Here is a 16,706-nt window from a genome sequence, read left to right on the forward strand (position 1 = left end):
ACAGTAAAATAAAATGAGAAATATATATATATTTTTAAAAACTATGATAATTAGACAAACTTTATTTTAAATATATACAATTGATTTTCGGTGACACTGGGTGTCATGGTGATGATGACGTGTTTGAGTGCAGGTATAAAAGCAGGAGGCAAAATTGGAATTCGGGTTTCACGTTTGAGCGCAAACAGGAGCTTTTTCCCACTAGTGCTGTGAAAACTCGGATTTTTCAAACTACAGCTAACGTTTGAAAATCTTCAAGAAGGATTTGCAAAATGACTTCAAACTTCAGTCGCGAGATGCACCTGCTCTCCCTTTTCATTGAGGAGGTGCTAGATCAACGCTATGGTGAGTACAGCAGGCTAATATGTCAGAGTGCTAGCAAACAAATACAACTTAGATTTTTGTCTTTTATTGTTTGGAAGTAGGACTTCATGAGTGTTAACATTTAGGATGAGATGTTTCATACTTGAGTAACATCAATTTTAACGTGTGCCAGTACACTATAAAGATGGCGCCATGTTTTTTTTTAATTGCTAAGGCATTGGAGGATGCTGACGTCAGCGCGCGGGCCGTTTTTGCATGTAGAGGGTTTGAGTTGACATGTTTGGGCTGCTGGCGCTGAGTTATACGTGAAAGTTTCATAGATTGTGAATGTGTAAAGCTGGAGAATGGAGTTTTAAAAGTTCACAGAGTCGCTGGATGAGTTTGAGATTGAAACAGTGTGTGCCTGCAATAAGGAGGTGGGAGGTTTCTCACCTAAATGTAGCTGCTTTATTCTCAAAATATCGATGCTCAACTAATATGAAGATATTACTCCTTAATGTGAATGCGTATTAAAACCTCAGTGAAAGTCCATGCAGCCTTACACAACATGAAAACTTTTACCAGGTGAAAAATGTGAAGGCTTTCATAAACAATGAGTTCTGCTGGGAGCTTCTTACTGTTTGTGTGTGGAAGAGCTTATGATGATGTAAAGCCATGTCTGCACAATTTAAATTCAGGCTTTAATTTGTGTGATCACATGATTAACGTAGACCCACGCTTTGCTTTCTCGTAGCTGATCTGGTGAGTCCAGTCACTGCACCTCAGATGGTCCTCATTAACTTGAGGAACCGTGAACTGAGCAGGAGCCATCTGAACTCCATGTCCCACCTGGTCCTCACTCTTTACCATAACCTGGTGACTGGGTCCAAGGACTTTCCTTACATACCTTTTAAAGGATGGTTCCACCGGGACCTGGTGACGACACCATTTGTCGATGTGAGGCAGAGCCAGAGAGAGAACACCACTCCTTCTCCTCCTACGGACTCACCAGCTGGCATGATGCTGCCGCCTGCGGGCTCCAGCTCTCATCCACGCTTCCTGACTCCAGTTCTTCCAGAGAAAGCAGATCTTGCTGTGCTGAAGGCAGATCGGAGGAACTGTGTCCGCACCCTGACTGTCGACGGCCTCCCCATCACAAGAGTCATCTCCACTGTTTACCGAACAGAGGACACTGAGATGAAGAACCGCTGGAGAATAACAGACTACAGCGCGGACGGCAGAGTTCTCATTTCGGTGCTCTGCCGTTTTCTAAATATGTCGGCAAAGCGTGCTAAGAGGAAGGCGGAGGAAGAGAGCAGCATCCGGAGCCCGACTCAAGCAAGGAAGCGCTTGAGATTATAATATACAGTGAAGCATGTCGAACGTCAGCAAGCCTGAACAAAGTGGTAAGTAGTAAATAGTGCTTAAGGTTGTTTCTAAAATAATGTCCTAAAATATTTGAAAATTGTCGAGGTTTTAACTTTTATTCTTTCTTTTCTGCCTCTTGTTTCTAAAAGTCAGGAAAAAGAGTCACGCTGCGAAGAAACACCACACAGAAGATTTTCCCTCAGTAAAATGGTAAATATATTCATCTTGTTATGACGTTTGCTCACAATAACCAGGAGTGTTTCTGAAGCGATTCACTCTCATTTGGTGTTATTTGATCCAAAGACAACTGAGGGTCTTCAGAGCAGCGTGAACGGCCGTCACCTGAGAGCAAGACAGTCCTCGGGCCTTTGTGGTTCCCTCCAGGTACTCCAGCTTCATCCCACAGTCCAGAGAGATGCAGTTAGGTTGAATGTGAGTGTGAATGGTTGTCTGTTTCTCTGTGTTAGACTGACCTGTCCAGGTTGTACCCCCGCCTCTGGCCCCATAACAGCTGGGATGGCTCCAATCTTGAATTGGTGAAGCAGAAGAAATGGATGGAAGGATGATCCAAAGAGAAACATTGAAGGCCCTCTCACAAAAAAAGATAAGAACTCATTTTACACATTGTTGAAACATCCTGAAAGTTATTTGTTGTGTTTAGAAACTTGTTGAACTGTCATTAGAGTTTGTTTCGACTTGTTGTTCATTTCTTATTCGGTTCAGCTGTGTTTCTATGTGTCCTTAGTTCCCATAATCAGCCTCCTGTGTGTAAATATTGTGTCAGTCTCCCTTTGTCCCTTGTCAGAGTGTTAGTCTCCGTCCCCTCGTGTTTCCTTGCCTCAGTAGTTCTGTTTCCTACAGTTTTCCCCCAGTATAGGTTTTGGTTAGACTTTTTCAGTTCCCTTTGTCAGTCTTTGTATTTGGTATTTCCTCATCAGTCTCATCACTTTCCTCTCCAGAAAGAAAACAATAAAAAGACCTGAAGAGACGTCTATGCAAACGCTCTCATTGTGAAAGATAAGTATACATCCAACTAATCTGTGACTCTGTCACAGCTCTGATCAGCAATTCTTTCAGGTTTGTCTGTTTTGATGATGTTATTAATTATTATCCTTTATCCAGGATTTTCTCCTCCTTGAATCGCTACCTTATCGTGGTGGAGGGGTTTGTGTGTCCCAGGGATCCCAGGGGCTATGTTGTCTGGGGGCTTTTGCCCCCTGGTAGGGTCTCCCATGGCAAATTGGTCCTGGGTGAGGGACCAGACAAAGAGCGATTCAGAAGACCCTTATGAAAAGAATATCGAGGGAACAGTTTACCCTGCCCGGGATAGGGTTACCGGGGCCCCACCCTGGAGCCAGGCCCGGGGAGGGTGCCCGAGAGCGAGCGTCTGGTGGCCGGGCCTTAGTCCATGGGGCCCGGCCGGGCACAGCCCGAAGAGGAGACATGGGCCCATCCTCCCGCAGGCCCACCACCCGCAGGAGGCGCCATAGGGGTCGGGTGCATTGTGTGCCGGGTGGCGGCCAGGAGCGGAGGCCCTGGCGGACCGACCCCCGGCTGCCAAGACTGGCAATAGGGACATGGAATGTCACCTCTCTGGTGGGGAAGGAGCCTGAGTTAGTGCGTGAGGTTGAGAGGTACCGGCTAGATATAGTCGGGCTAGGGCTGGGCGATATATCAAAAATTTATCGTTACCGAAATTTATGACTCTCATCGACGTCATTTTGCCCATGTCGGTAAATTCGGTATTTAAAAAAAAAAGAAAAGGCATGTGCAGGTTGGCGATGTTCATGTCCCTTTAAGACGCTGTGCTACGTTACAGACTTGACGGGGTGTCAGGAAAAAGAGCCAAGATGAGAAGAAACACCACACAGAAGATTTTCCCTCAGTAAAATGGTAAATATATTCATCTTGTTATGACGTTTGCTCACAATAACCAGGAGTGTTCACGTTGTTCTGAAGTGATTCACTCTCATTTGGTGTTATTTGGTGTTTGTCTTTGAAAGGAGAGGAGCAGTAACGACACTGGGAGACAAACAACAGGATGATCCAAAGACAACTGAGAGTGTTCAGAGCAGCGTGAACGGCCGTCACCTGAGAACAAGACAGTCCTCGGGCCTTTGTGGTTCCCTCCAGGTACTCCAGCTTCATCCCACAGTCCAGAGAGATGCAGTTAGGTTGAATGTGAGTGTGAATGGTTGTCTGTTTCTCTGTGTTAGACTGACCTGTCCAGGTTGTACCCCCGCCTCTGGCCCCATAACAGCTGGGATGGCTCCAATCTTGAATTGGATAAGCTGAAGAAATGGATGGAAGGATGATCCAAAGAGAAACATCAAAGGCCCTCTCACCAGCTTTCATTTATTAAATTTGTCTTTACTGAACGATTTCTGGTGTGTACTTGCGTTGATACTCAGACAACAGCTCGTCTTTCTGTTTGTGCTGGAAGATTCAGGCAAACACATATTACATATATAGATTGTTATATGACACAGTTTCACATTTAGTGCTATATGATAATGATAAGGTCCAGTTTAATAGTATTGCTAGTGTCTAATGAAATGAACACGTGATTTTCAGATCCAGCAAAGTGAATATTTTTCACTGTGGATAAATTACATGGAAACGTTTAATGAGTCATCAGCTATTTCACTACAAAGATGATGTGATTAAAGGTTCTCATACATGCAGGTCAGAAGTTTTGCTCCATCCTGGATGTTAAATGCTGATCAGTGTTTACACATATCTGCACATTTCTAACAGCTCATTTCACAGGTCATCAGTCTCCTGACTGCATATGCAGAGTTTTATCATCACGTGTTCATGGCAGACAAACATAATTATGAATTCTTGTTTTAGTTCCATTCAGTCACTCAACATCAGGTGTCTGCTTGTCCTGAGCTGTGAGAACTACAGTGAGTTGCTTTCCTCTTTAGCTTAGTATTAATAAACCAGGTCGTAGGTGGGCACCTGCATCAAGGAGTCAAGAAGCATATTTTATTGTTTAATGGTGAAAACAATGGATTCTTGTTCATTTGTTTAATGGAAAGACTGAAAGTGCGGCCTGGTGTTGACTTACACTTATTCAAAGTGATGAAGTACCAACAGAGACTAAAAGTCACAGCCTGAAACACGTCAACTGCTTTATTATTTCTAGTTATAAATAAACTGTCAGTTTATGGCCCCTGTGGCTCGATCAGGACCCTTCCGGGATGTGGAGATATTTATTATTTACTATAACTTGTGCTTATGTTGGTTTTTGCTGTGGTTTCGCTACTGTGTTTTTCTCTTTTTGCTTGTTTTTATTTTTCCAGCAGGTGATCAAACAGATTTTTAGTGTCTTCTCTCTCTTCTCCTATTTTTTTTGCTTTCCATCTCCTTCTGTTGAGCATCTTCCCAACTTCTCTTTTCTTCATCTTTCTCTTTCCCATCCCCCAGTCCTGTCCGTTCTGATTGTAATCATTTCAAAGAAAAGAAAGAAATAATAAAGAGCTAATACACTTTGACAATCAAGTGGACCAGTGTGGCAAAAGCTGTAATGATCCATTTGGGAAAATAAATCTGTTGGACTGGTAAACTAATATACGATAATAATACGGTATGAAAAATGGCAAACATGAGAATTCTGTGTGTTTTCCTTCTTATCTGCAGACTAACAGTCCACAGGTTTGGTGCTCAGACTCCCTGGAGTTGGAGGAGAGAGAGCACAGAGGACAGCAAGGTGGAGGAGTGAAGGAGAAGGTGGTGCAGCTCAGTGTCCAATCAGGAGTGAGCATCTCTATATATGTATATAGAATATATATATTTCAAGTTTTTGTTTTGAGTTTTTGTTGTTTTTTATTTTTTAAAGCAAACACTAAAACTGTCACCCACACCTCTGAAGATAAAGATAACTAATCATAAATAAAGGGAATATTATGATGATGAGGACACTATCAGAGGTAGTTCAGGGAACTGTTATACTTCAGATACCAGAAAAATCGTTTTTCTTTTCTTGTTTTTTTGGCTTGACTTCATGGTAGGCAAAATGAAGAAGAGTGCTTGATTGCGCCTAAGTAAGTAAAAGCTGCATGGCAAAACAACACACACCTTCACTGCAGATGCATGCACAGAAACCAGTATTTTTTGTATCTTAAATATTAAGTAGTGTGTGTACAGTAGTCAATATAATGGGATGTGTCCTAAAGCAGCGAAAGAAGAACTGACTTCTTACAGCAATTTGCAATATTTAGGATTTTATTGAACACTTTTACCTTTCAACATTTGTAACATTAGTGAGTAATGAAGCATTGCAGAATAAATAAAATAAAATACTAAAAGTCCGTTATTACACTCTTAAATCCTACTACTTATTCCTGCGTCTTTTGTGATCTTACAAAGCTTCAAATGACGCGTCGACTATTAAATTAGTCATCGACGATTTTGATAGTCACCGTAATCGTGACTCCTCGTGAACAAATATAGACACACTAATATTTCACCAGTGTTGTAACATCACATGTCGTTAGCATGGGTAAGAGAACGAAATCAATACCTCAGATGGAAGCACCTTGACTGGGTTACTTCAACATCACTGGGTGACATGTCACTTTGATGCACCGACAGTGGAATTATAGTTCAGGTGACCTGCATGCCTTTGCACTCTAAAGACACTAGAGCACCTAAAGGACGCATGGAAACATCAAGTGATACACAGATAAGACTGTTGCACAGAAATATGCAGTATCTGCACACTGTAACATGTTTAGTTGCTTTACTCAAGAGCCTGACTTCAGATGAATGACTCTGACAATCTAATTTTTCTTGCAGATTGAATGCACCTTCTGTGGGAAGTGGTACCACACAGTGTGTGTGGACTTCCCCTCTGCAGAAGGCGACTACAAATGTTGTGGTTGCTAAATAAACAGAAAAAATCGATCCCTGTTGTCTTTGCTTACTGATTGTTTTTAGTGTTGACAATCCACATTGCTGGGATTGCATCTTTCAACATGTTTGTGGGTAGATCTGGATGTACCAGGGGTAAGTGTAGCCACTCAGCCTCTACTCAATGTGATCATAGCAGCAGGTGCAGATGTGTCACAAGTTAATCTAGTAGTAGGCTATGGTATTTGGCCACAGGTGGCAGCAGTGGACTGACCTCCATTGGAGACTGCTCCAGCTGCTATGTGATAGTGTATCTGCTACAAATTGAAGATCATATGGAAGTTTTGGAAATTAACCCTTGTATTATGTTGACAAACAAAAAGGTGACATTGATTTTGTTGCGGGTCATTTTGACCCGTACTGTGTAAATCCACTCAGAATTGTCAAGAAACTGCAATAAAACAATAGCAACTTTATTTTCCATCAGATAAACATGTAGAACACAGACATACAACAGTTAGACTTTCCATAACTATTTTAGGAACCATTTGGTAAAGGTTTTTCGTTCTTATACACACACACACACACATTTCTTTTGAACTTGCCCAACGTTCTCAGTTTTTCAATGCTCAACATTTTCGATTTTGTCCACGTGATGGACAGAATGTAACTGTGTGCTTTCTGCAGGTGTACTTCTTGCATTTCTCACACAAAATGCTTGTTTTAAAACAGGAATCTTCCTAACTAAGATTTAAAACAAAAGATTTCTACGTCCCCTCCAGTCTCAAAAACAGATGACAAACCAATCGACACACCCGAGTCACTGACTTTCTTAAATCCACTCACTCTCACTGGCTCTGTTCATTACTAATCACTGTGTAACTGCTGTGAATTCACAGTAACTGCCATCTCCTTACAAATGTTCATTAGATTAACCACACTTATACAGACTTGTATATAACTACCAACTCTCCAGCCATGTTGATGGATTGCCTATATTGGCTGGAAATATTCATTTCCAGAGAAAAGACACAGATAGACTCTGCTTACAGGATGTGATGTGACAACACTAATGAAATATTGATGTGTTATATTTGTCCAAGGCGTATTTCATTGTTATGGGAAAAGAGAATATTAAAATCATGATGACCAATTGGAGTGGTGATTTCTATGACTTTGTATATATAATTTGGAATGTTGTACAAATGTAGGCCAATAAGAAATATATGATATCATTTCATTCTTTTCAAAGGTTTATTTGCATGACGCACAGACAGACACAATTGAAAGGTACAAATGTGTTGTGCATGAAACGAATTCAAACGTGCTGCAGATGTGTGTCACAAGTTGATCTGGCTGTAGGCTGTGGCACTTGGCCAGAGGTGGAGCTGGTTGACTCAAGTCCATGTTAGTGCACAAAGTAAACTGCTCGCTTTAGTTGTGAAGCAAAAACGCTGAAACCGGAGAAATAAAACGTGCGAGGGGAACGATAACGACGACAAGAGTCTCCCGATCGTTTACTCTTGCTGTCCTGTGAACAACATCGGCGTGGTGTTAATTGTTTGCTGTTTTCGCGATCGCATCGCGCATGAGGATATCACCAGGTAAACTCGCCACATTTTTAAACATTTTGTTGTTCAACAGCATCAAGACTGACGGAGTGTGTTTGAGATAACCTCACAAGTGTCACAGATGACACATTTGGCGTTTTTTTTGCTGGCTTGTCGGTAGCAGCTCCTGAAACGCAAGACTGCCACACATCTGTTCGACCAACGCCAGTAGATCTGGAACACCGGCGCACTCGTGCGTCTGAGGAGACGCGGACTGCGAACTGCTCTTCCTGGGATCTTCCTTTCCAATGTACGCTCACTCAGGAATAAGATAGACGAGCTGGCCCTGATGAGAAGCATGAACAGAGACTTTGCCTCCTCCTGTGTCTTATGTTTTACGGAGTCGTGGCTCTGTGAGGACATCCCGGACAGCGCGCTCAAGCTGGAGGGCTTTCATCTGCTGTGCGCGGACCGGCAGGCCTTTCTCTCTGGTAAGACCAAAGGTGGAGGTGTCTGCTTCTACATTAATAGTGGCTGGTGCACAGATGTAACAGTGATTGCTCAGCACTGCTCTTCCTCTCTGGAATACCTTTTTATTCACTGCAAACCGTTTTATTCTCCGCGGGAGTTTGCTTCATTCATCCTGGCCGCTGTTTACATCCCGCCAGATGCGGATGCGCAGGCAGCTCAGTGCGCACTCGCGGAGCAGATACTGCACATGGAGCGGACATTCCCGGACTCTCTCATCATTGCTCTTGGGGACTTTAACAAAGCCAATCTGAGCCATGAGCTTCCCAAATACAAGCAGTATATTAAATGCCCGACCAGAGAGGAGAGGACATTAGACCACTGTTACAGCACGATCAGCGGGGCCTATCGTGCGGTGCCCCGCGCTTCACTCGGACTTTCTGACCACGTCATGATCCACCTAATCCCCGCGTACAGACAGAGGCTGAAGCTCTCCAAACCTGTCGTGAGGACCAAAAAACTGTGGAGCAACGAGGCTGTGGAGGAGCTTCGCACGTGTTTGGAGTCTACAGACTGGGACACAATGAAGGCTGCTTCTAACAGCTTGGACGAGTTTACGGACACTGTCACCTCCTATATCCACTTCTGTGAGGACAGCATTGTGCCATCACGCACCAGGGTGAGTTATAACAATGACAAACCCTGGTTTACTCCTAAACTCAAAAAGCTGTGGCTGGAAAAGAGAAAGGCGTTCAGAAGCGGAGACAGGGACTGCTACAGAGAGGCCAAGTACAGGTTCACTAAAGAAGTGGACATTGCTAAACACCAGCACTCTGAGAAGATGCAGCAGCAGATCTCAGAGAATGACTCGGCCTCTGTGTGGAAAGGTTTTAGGAATATCACCAACTACAAGCCTAAAACCCCCCACTCCACTGATGACTTGCTCTTGGCCAACACCCTTAACAACTTTTACTGCCGTTTTGACGAGCCATCAGGAAGCCTTCACACCTCCAACGGCCCCAACAATAGAGACACTTTGGACACTCATTCCCCCACCTCTCCCCCCTCCATAGAGCCATCACCACCTTCAAACACTTCACCTACAACACCCCCCTCCTCACCCCACACAAAAGAGGATTTCACACCACCTCCTCCCACCACAACTCTTCATATTCATGAAGCAGGTGTGAGGAAGCAGTTTAAGAGGAGTCTGAATGCTCGAAAAGCTCCCGGCCCAGACGGTGTGTCTCCTGCCACCCTCAGACACTGTGCAAACGAGCTGGCCCCAGTGTTTTCTGGCATTTTCAACTCCTCACTGCAGGCATGTCATGTGCCTGCCTGCTTCAAGTCCTCTACCATAATCCCTGTCCCCAAGAAACCTAGGATCACTGGGCTAAATGACTACAGACCTGTGGCTCTGACACCTGTGGTCATGAAGTCATTTGAGCGCCTGGTTCTCTCCTATCTCAAGACCCTCACGGCCCCCCTCCTGGACCCCCTGCAGTTTGCATACAGAGCCAACAGGTCTGTAGATGACGCCATCAACATGGCTCTACACTTCATCCTGCAGCATCTGGACTCCCCAGGAACCTACGCCAGGATCCTGTTTGTGGACTTCAGCTCTGCGTTCAACACCATCCTTCCAGACCATCTCCAAGGCAAGCTTTCCCAGATGAATGTGCCTGATCCCATCTGCCGGTGGATCACTGACTTCCTGACGGACAGGAAGCAGCATGTGAGGCTGGGAAAGAATGTCTCGGACTCCCGGACCATCAGCACCGGCTCCCCTCAGGGCTGTGTTCTTTCTCCTCTGCTCTTCTCCCTGTATACCAACTGCTGCACCTCCACCCACCAGTCTGTCAAGCTAATCAAGTTTGCAGATGACACCACCGTTATTGGACTCATCTCGGACGGGGATGAGTCTGCCTACAGGAGGGAGGTTGAACGTCTGGTGTCCTGGTGCAGCCACAACAACCTGGTGCTGAATGCCCAGAAGACAGTGGAGATTATTGTGGACTTCAGGAAGCACACAGCTCCACTCCCCCCCATCATCCTGACTGACACCCCCATCACCTCTGTGGACTCATTCCGCTTCCTGGGTACCACCATCACCCAGGACCTGAAGTGGGAGCCCACCATCACCTCCGTCATTAAGAAAGCCCAGCAGAGGATGTACTTCCTGAGGCAGCTGAAGAAATTCAACCTGCCAACACGGACGATGATGCAATTCTACACTGCAATCATCGAGTCCATCCTCACCTCCTCCATCACCGTGTGGTACGCTGGAGCCTCTATCAGGGACAAACAGAGACTGCAGCGTGGTGTGCGCTCTGCTGAGAAGGTGATTGGCTGCAGACTCCCATCTCTGCAGGACCTGTACACCTCCAGGACACTGGGGCGTGCAGCTCGGATCTCAGCTGACCCTTCTCACCCTGGACACAGTCTGTTTGACCTGCTCCCCTCAGGCAGGAGGCTCCGGTCCATTCGCACCAGAACCTCTCGCCATAAGAACAGTTTCTTCCCCTCTGCTGTTGGACACATGAACAATAACCATATGACTGTTCCCACCACTAACACATGACCCTACGCTGTGTTCACTGCATCATTCCATGTTTGGCACTGATCACCACCTGCACTCATGTATATATCATGTATATATCTATCTACTTAGCACTTTTAATTCTTATTCTTATTTTTATTTTCATGTATATTTAAGCGTAATTTATGACAGTATGTTTGCACTGAAGCACCGCAGCAATTTCCTAATGTTGTAAACCTGCTCAACATTTGGCAATAAAACCCTTTCTGATTCTGATTCTGATTCTGAGTGAAGCGAGTGCGACGTTTGTGACAACAGCTGTGTGCAGATCAACAATGGATAATATATCGAGTGCGGGAGAGAGTATGAGCGTGCAGCGTTTAAAGCGTGGAAGTACTGACCTTACTTTGAGTTTGATTCCATAAAAAGTGACAAAAACATTAGTGTCCGTTGTGCGTGGGAAGAAAACTTCTTTTTACAGCGAAAAAAAACCCCTAAACTTCCAAGCAAGCACCGAGTGCGCTACCACGTAATGGGAAATTCACAGAGAAACTCGCGGATTCTTCAACTGACCGCTGCGGCAAACCTGCAGCAGGGTAAACCTCCGCCTATCCTACTCCTGCTTTACAGGTGAAAATAGAGCAAAAGGACCGCTAGTCTTTGACTTTATTTATTTTCTGCTTGATGCATATAGTTAAAAGGTTAAAACTAATAAAACAAGTTTTAAAAAGAGACTTTTCCATTTGATTACATTTTGTATGATGGATTATGTAGAAAAAGTAGGATTGGGCTGAAAGATCTATCGTCTTATCACCTATTCAGGTTGTAAATCGTGTTTTTAAAAAGTAACTAAGTAACTAAGTAATTAAATACTTTTGAAAATAAGTAATCAGTAAAGTAACGGGATTACTTTTTTGGGAAGTAATTAGTAATTAGTTACTGATTACTTTTTTCAAGTCACTTGACCAACACTGGTTGTTTGTACATGAATCACAATGTGTTACTTCAGAGGTGTGATGTTTTCAGGGTTTTTTTTTCTGCGCTGCAGAAAATTGTAAAACTACTGTGAACTTGGTGGATCTGTCCAGATCTTTGACTGGAAACTATTTCTATGAATGAGTGGTTCAAAAATGTGTAAGTGAAAAGCTGCCATATTTCAGGTCCCAAAGTCAAATGAACACTGAGGGATCACTGAGAGCTAAAAACGGTCTAACTTCTTTCATCTTTAATAAAATGATCAGTGTTGCTGCTTTACCAGGTTTAACAACTAAGTTTAACATCCAGGCATCCATGAAAACAGAGTTTATTCAATTTAACTGAGTTAGAGGTTAGCAGGAAGTTAGCTCGCTAGTTTCCACCTAAACATGATCATCATAATCAGTGTTACTAATTCATACACTGGTTTATCATCTAGACTTTTTGTCTCATCCAGCACCATGATGAGGTCCAGTTTTTATTTCATCTTTGATTTTTCAGCTGCTGTGCCTGAGCAGCCTCCCAGAGACCCTTTGTTGCAGTTAGTCTTCCTCCAGATGTCATGGTCCTGGGCCATGTTGGCCCAGTATTCTTAGTTTTCATGTATTTTTGTATTTTGTTCCTTATTTAGGCCATGCTTCCTGGGTTGCCCTGTTACGTTGTTCCTTATGTGTTTTCCCCTTGTGACTCTTACCCCCTGTGTGCCCCTCTGTGTATTTGAGCCCTCGTCTCTCCTTGTGTTTTATTCCATGTTTTCCCCAGCCCGTTATGTCTGTGTTCTCCCCGTGCTCTCTCTCCTCCTGTCTGAACCTCTGTGTACTTCCTGTTTTACTTTGACAGTCTCTCGTCAGTATGCGTCATGTTGTGTTCACTCCTGCCCTGTCTCGTTACGATTATCTGTGTCAGCTGTGTTCCCCGTGTGCTCCCACTTCCCTCGTTAACCCTCTGTGTATTTATGTGCATGTCTCCCTCAGTTCAGTGTCGCGTCGTCAATGTCTCCTCCCCGAACCTGTGTGTCTTTCTGTGTTCCCTCGGTCTTCTGTTAGCATTCTCAGTTTAGTTCTGTTTCTTTGTGAAGCCTGCAATAAAGCAGTGATTTTGAGTTCAGCTTTTCGTCTCCGTGAGTTTTGCGTTTGGGTCCTCTTCTGCCTCCACACAGCCAGTTCATGACACCAGAAGCCATCCGGCTGCTTGATCCAGCTCTGGCTGCTGCACCGGGAAAGAGCAGTGAGGAGGTGGATTGATAAATGAAATTCATAACAAAAATTCATAATGGACTTTTTCCATTTAGGAATAATAAAAATCAGCTTTCTTTTTAATTGCTATTAACTGACAGTCAGATAACCAGCTTTTAAAAACATATTCATAAACACTTTGCAGTCAACAAAATTTGCACAGAGGTTATAGATGAAATAAAAGTATCACGTGTTTTCTAGGTGTGTTTATAACTCTGTTATTGTACATATTCTGTGTTATACATCATAATCATTCCAGTCTTTTTTTTTTTTTACTGTTTTAATCTTTATAAAACTGTTATTTATTTATTTATTTTTGTGATTTCTGCTGCCCTATTGGTCTGGTCTCTCTTGAAAGTCTGAGAATGTGATATTCATAATAAAAGGATTTAAAAGTTTACTGCCAAAAAATGATTGCACTTCATAACAGAAATGTGCTAACTGGCTTGAAATAGATTGAAACTGTTATGAGATTGCTTCAGGGAGCAGACATGACACCGTCTTTTAGGTTTCGCCATCACTTTGTATTATGCGCACAACACCACCCTCCTCTGGCTTCCACATGAACTGCACCTTAAACATCAACTGTTTACAAATGTCATGACACAAACAAACGTTTCAATACCGTAAATCACTTTTTGGACTGCGATCACTTTTTGGCACAATATCGGCTCTGATAACATTTAAAGCGCATTGAAAAACTATTCTTTAACGCTAAAAATCCATTATCAATTGTAATTATTTATGTATTAATTTAAATTTCAGATATCATCTTCATTTTTGTAAACTGGTGAATTAATGATTTTTTAAAGAATTAAAACGACAAAGTTTGGCAATATATTTTTTGAAAAGGATGAATAAAACAGTAAAATAAAATGAGAAATATATATATTTTTTAAAAAACTATGATAATTAGACAAACTTTATTTTAAATATATACAATTGATTTTCGGTGACACTGGGTGTCATGGTGATGATGACGTGTTTGAGTGCAGGTATAAAAGCAGGAGGCAAAATGGGAATTCGGGTTTCACGTTTGAGCGCAAACAGGAGCTTTTTCCCACTAGTGCTGTGAAAACTCGGATTTTTCAAACTACAGCTAACGTTTGAAAATCTTCAAGAAGGATTTGCAAAATGACTTCAAACTTCAGTCGCGAGATGCACCTGCTCTCCCTTTTCATTGAGGAGGTGCTAGATCAACGCTATGGTGAGTACAGCAGGCTAATATATCTGAGTGCTAGCAAACAAATACAACTTAGATTTTTGTCTTTTATTGTTTGGAAGTAGGACTTCATGAGTGTTAACATTTAGGATGAGATGTTTCATACTTGAGTAACATCAATTTTAACGTGTGCCAGTACACTATAAAGATGGCGCCATGTTTTTTTTTAATTGCTAAGGCATTGGAGGACGCTGACGTCAGCGCGCGGGCCGTTTTTGCATGTAGAGGGTTTGAGTTGACATGTTTGGGCTGCTGGCGCTGAGTTATACGTGAAAGTTTCATAGATTGTGAATGTGTAAAGCTGGAGAATGGAGTTTTAAAAGTTCACAGAGTCGCTGGATGAGTTTGAGATTGAAACAGTGTGTGCCTGCAATAAGGAGGTGGGAGGTTTCTCACCTAAATGTAGCTGCTTTATTCTCAAAATATCGATGCTCAACTAATATGAAGATATTACTCCTTAATGTGAATGCGTATTAAAACCTCAGTGAAAGTCCATGCAGCCTTACACAACATGAAAACTTTTACCAGGTGAAAAATGTGAAGGCTTTCATAAACAATGAGTTCTGCTGGGAGCTTCTTACTGTTTGTGTGTGGAAGAGCTTATGATGATGTAAAGCCATGTCTGCACAATTTAAATTCAGGCTTTAATTTGTGTGATCACATGATTAACGTAGACCCACGCTTTGCTTTCTCGTAGCTGATCTGGTGAGTCCAGTCACTGCACCTCAGATGGTCCTCATTAACTTGAGGAACCGTGAACTGAGCAGGAGCCATCTGAACTCCATGTCCCACCTGGTCCTCACTCTTTACCATAACCTGGTGACTGGGTCCAAGGACTTTCCTTACATACCTTTTAAAGGATGGTTCCACCGGGACCTGGTGACGACACCATTTGTCGATGTGAGGCAGAGCCAGAGAGAGAACACCACTCCTTCTCCTCCTACGGACTCACCAGCTGGCATGATGCTGCCGCCTGCGGGCTCCAGCTCTCATCCACGCTTCCTGACTCCAGTTCTTCCAGAGAAAGCAGATCTTGCTGTGCTGAAGGCAGATCGGAGGAACTGTGTCCGCACCCTGACTGTCGACGGCCTCCCCATCACAAGAGTCATCTCCGCTGTTTACCGAACAGAGGACACTGAGATGAAGAACCGCTGGAGAGTAACAGACTACAGCGCGGACGGCAGAGTTCTCATTTCGGTGCTCTGCCGTTTTCTAAATATGTCGGCAAAGCGTGCTAAGAGGAAGGCGGAGGAAGAGAGCAGCATCCGGAGCCCGACTCAAGCAAGGAAGCGCTTGAGATTATAATATACAGTGAAGCATGTCGAACGTCAGCAAGCCTGAACAAAGTGGTAAGTAGTAAATAGTGCTTAAGGTTGTTTCTAAAATAATGTCCTAAAATATTTGAAAATTGTCGAGGTTTTAACTTTTATTCTTTCTTTTCTGCCTCTTGTTTCTAAAAGTCAGGAAAAAGAGTCACGCTGCGAAGAAACACCACACAGAAGATTTGCCCTCAGTAAAATGGTAAATATATTCATCTTGTTATGACGTTTGCTCACAATAACCAGGAGTGTTTCTGAAGTGATTCACTCTCATTTGGTGTTATTTGATCCAAAGACAACTGAGGGTCTTCAGAGCAGCGTGAACGGCCGTCACCTGAGAGCAAGACAGTCCTCGGGCCTTTGTGGTTCCCTCCAGGTACTCCAGCTTCATCCCACAGTCCAGAGAGATGCAGTTAGGTTGAATGTGAGTGTGAATGGTTGTCTGTTTCTCTGTGTTAGACTGACCTGTCCAGGTTGTACCCCCGCCTCTGGCCCCATAACAGCTGGGATGGCTCCAATCTTGAATTGGTGAAGCAGAAGAAATGGATGGAAGGATGATCCAAAGAGAAACATTGAAGGCCCTCTCACAAAAAAAGATAAGAACTCATTTTACACATTGTTGAAACATCCTGAAAGTTATTTGTTGTGTTTAGAAACTTGTTGAACTGTCATTAGAGTTTGTTTCGACTTGTTGTTCATTTCTTATTCGGTTCAGCTGTGTTTCTATGTGTCCTTAGTTCCCATAATCAGCCTCCTGTGTGTAAATATTGTGTCAGTCTCCCTTTGTCCCTTGTCAGAGTGTTAGTCTCCGTCCCCTCGTGTTTCCTTGCCTCAGTAGTTCTGTTTCCTACAGTTTTCCCCCAGTATAGG

At 43.3% G+C, this 16,706-nt stretch overlaps 2 protein-coding genes across 2 annotated transcripts; both read left to right on the top strand.

Moving 5' to 3' along the window:
• The first annotated feature begins 136 nt into the window (after positions 1 to 136).
• Positions 137 to 1,728, top strand: LOC146372600 (uncharacterized). Its single transcript, XM_084954336.1, has 2 exons — positions 137 to 345; positions 1,058 to 1,728. The coding sequence occupies exons 1-2, from the start codon at positions 273 to 275 to the stop codon at positions 1,663 to 1,665; spliced, it is 681 nt and encodes a 226-aa protein (XP_084810462.1). The 5' UTR covers positions 137 to 272; the 3' UTR covers positions 1,666 to 1,728.
• Positions 1,729 to 14,262: 12,534 nt separating this feature from the next.
• On the top strand, positions 14,263 to 15,881 carry LOC146372601 (uncharacterized). The gene is made up of 2 exons (XM_084953755.1): positions 14,263 to 14,502; positions 15,215 to 15,881. Exons 1-2 carry the CDS (start codon positions 14,430 to 14,432, stop codon positions 15,820 to 15,822), a joined length of 681 nt encoding a protein of 226 aa, XP_084809881.1. The 5' UTR covers positions 14,263 to 14,429; the 3' UTR covers positions 15,823 to 15,881.
• Positions 15,882 to 16,706: the final 825 nt, after the last annotated feature.

This window comes from Perissodus microlepis, chromosome 15 (genome assembly GCF_051167445.1).
Source record: "Perissodus microlepis isolate ML-2025 ecotype Zambia chromosome 15, ASM5116744v1, whole genome shotgun sequence".
NCBI classification, from domain to species: Eukaryota; Metazoa; Chordata; class Actinopteri; order Cichliformes; family Cichlidae; genus Perissodus; species Perissodus microlepis.

Coding starts and splice junctions, on each gene's coding strand:
- LOC146372601 (XM_084953755.1), top strand. CDS start 14,430: ATGACTTCAAACTTCAGTCGCGAGATGCACCTGCTCTCCCTTTTCATT. Junction 14,503..15,214: donor GGTGCTAGATCAACGCTATG/GTGAGTACAGCA, acceptor GCTTTCTCGTAG/CTGATCTGGTGAGTCCAGTC.
- LOC146372600 (XM_084954336.1), top strand. CDS start 273: ATGACTTCAAACTTCAGTCGCGAGATGCACCTGCTCTCCCTTTTCATT. Junction 346..1,057: donor GGTGCTAGATCAACGCTATG/GTGAGTACAGCA, acceptor GCTTTCTCGTAG/CTGATCTGGTGAGTCCAGTC.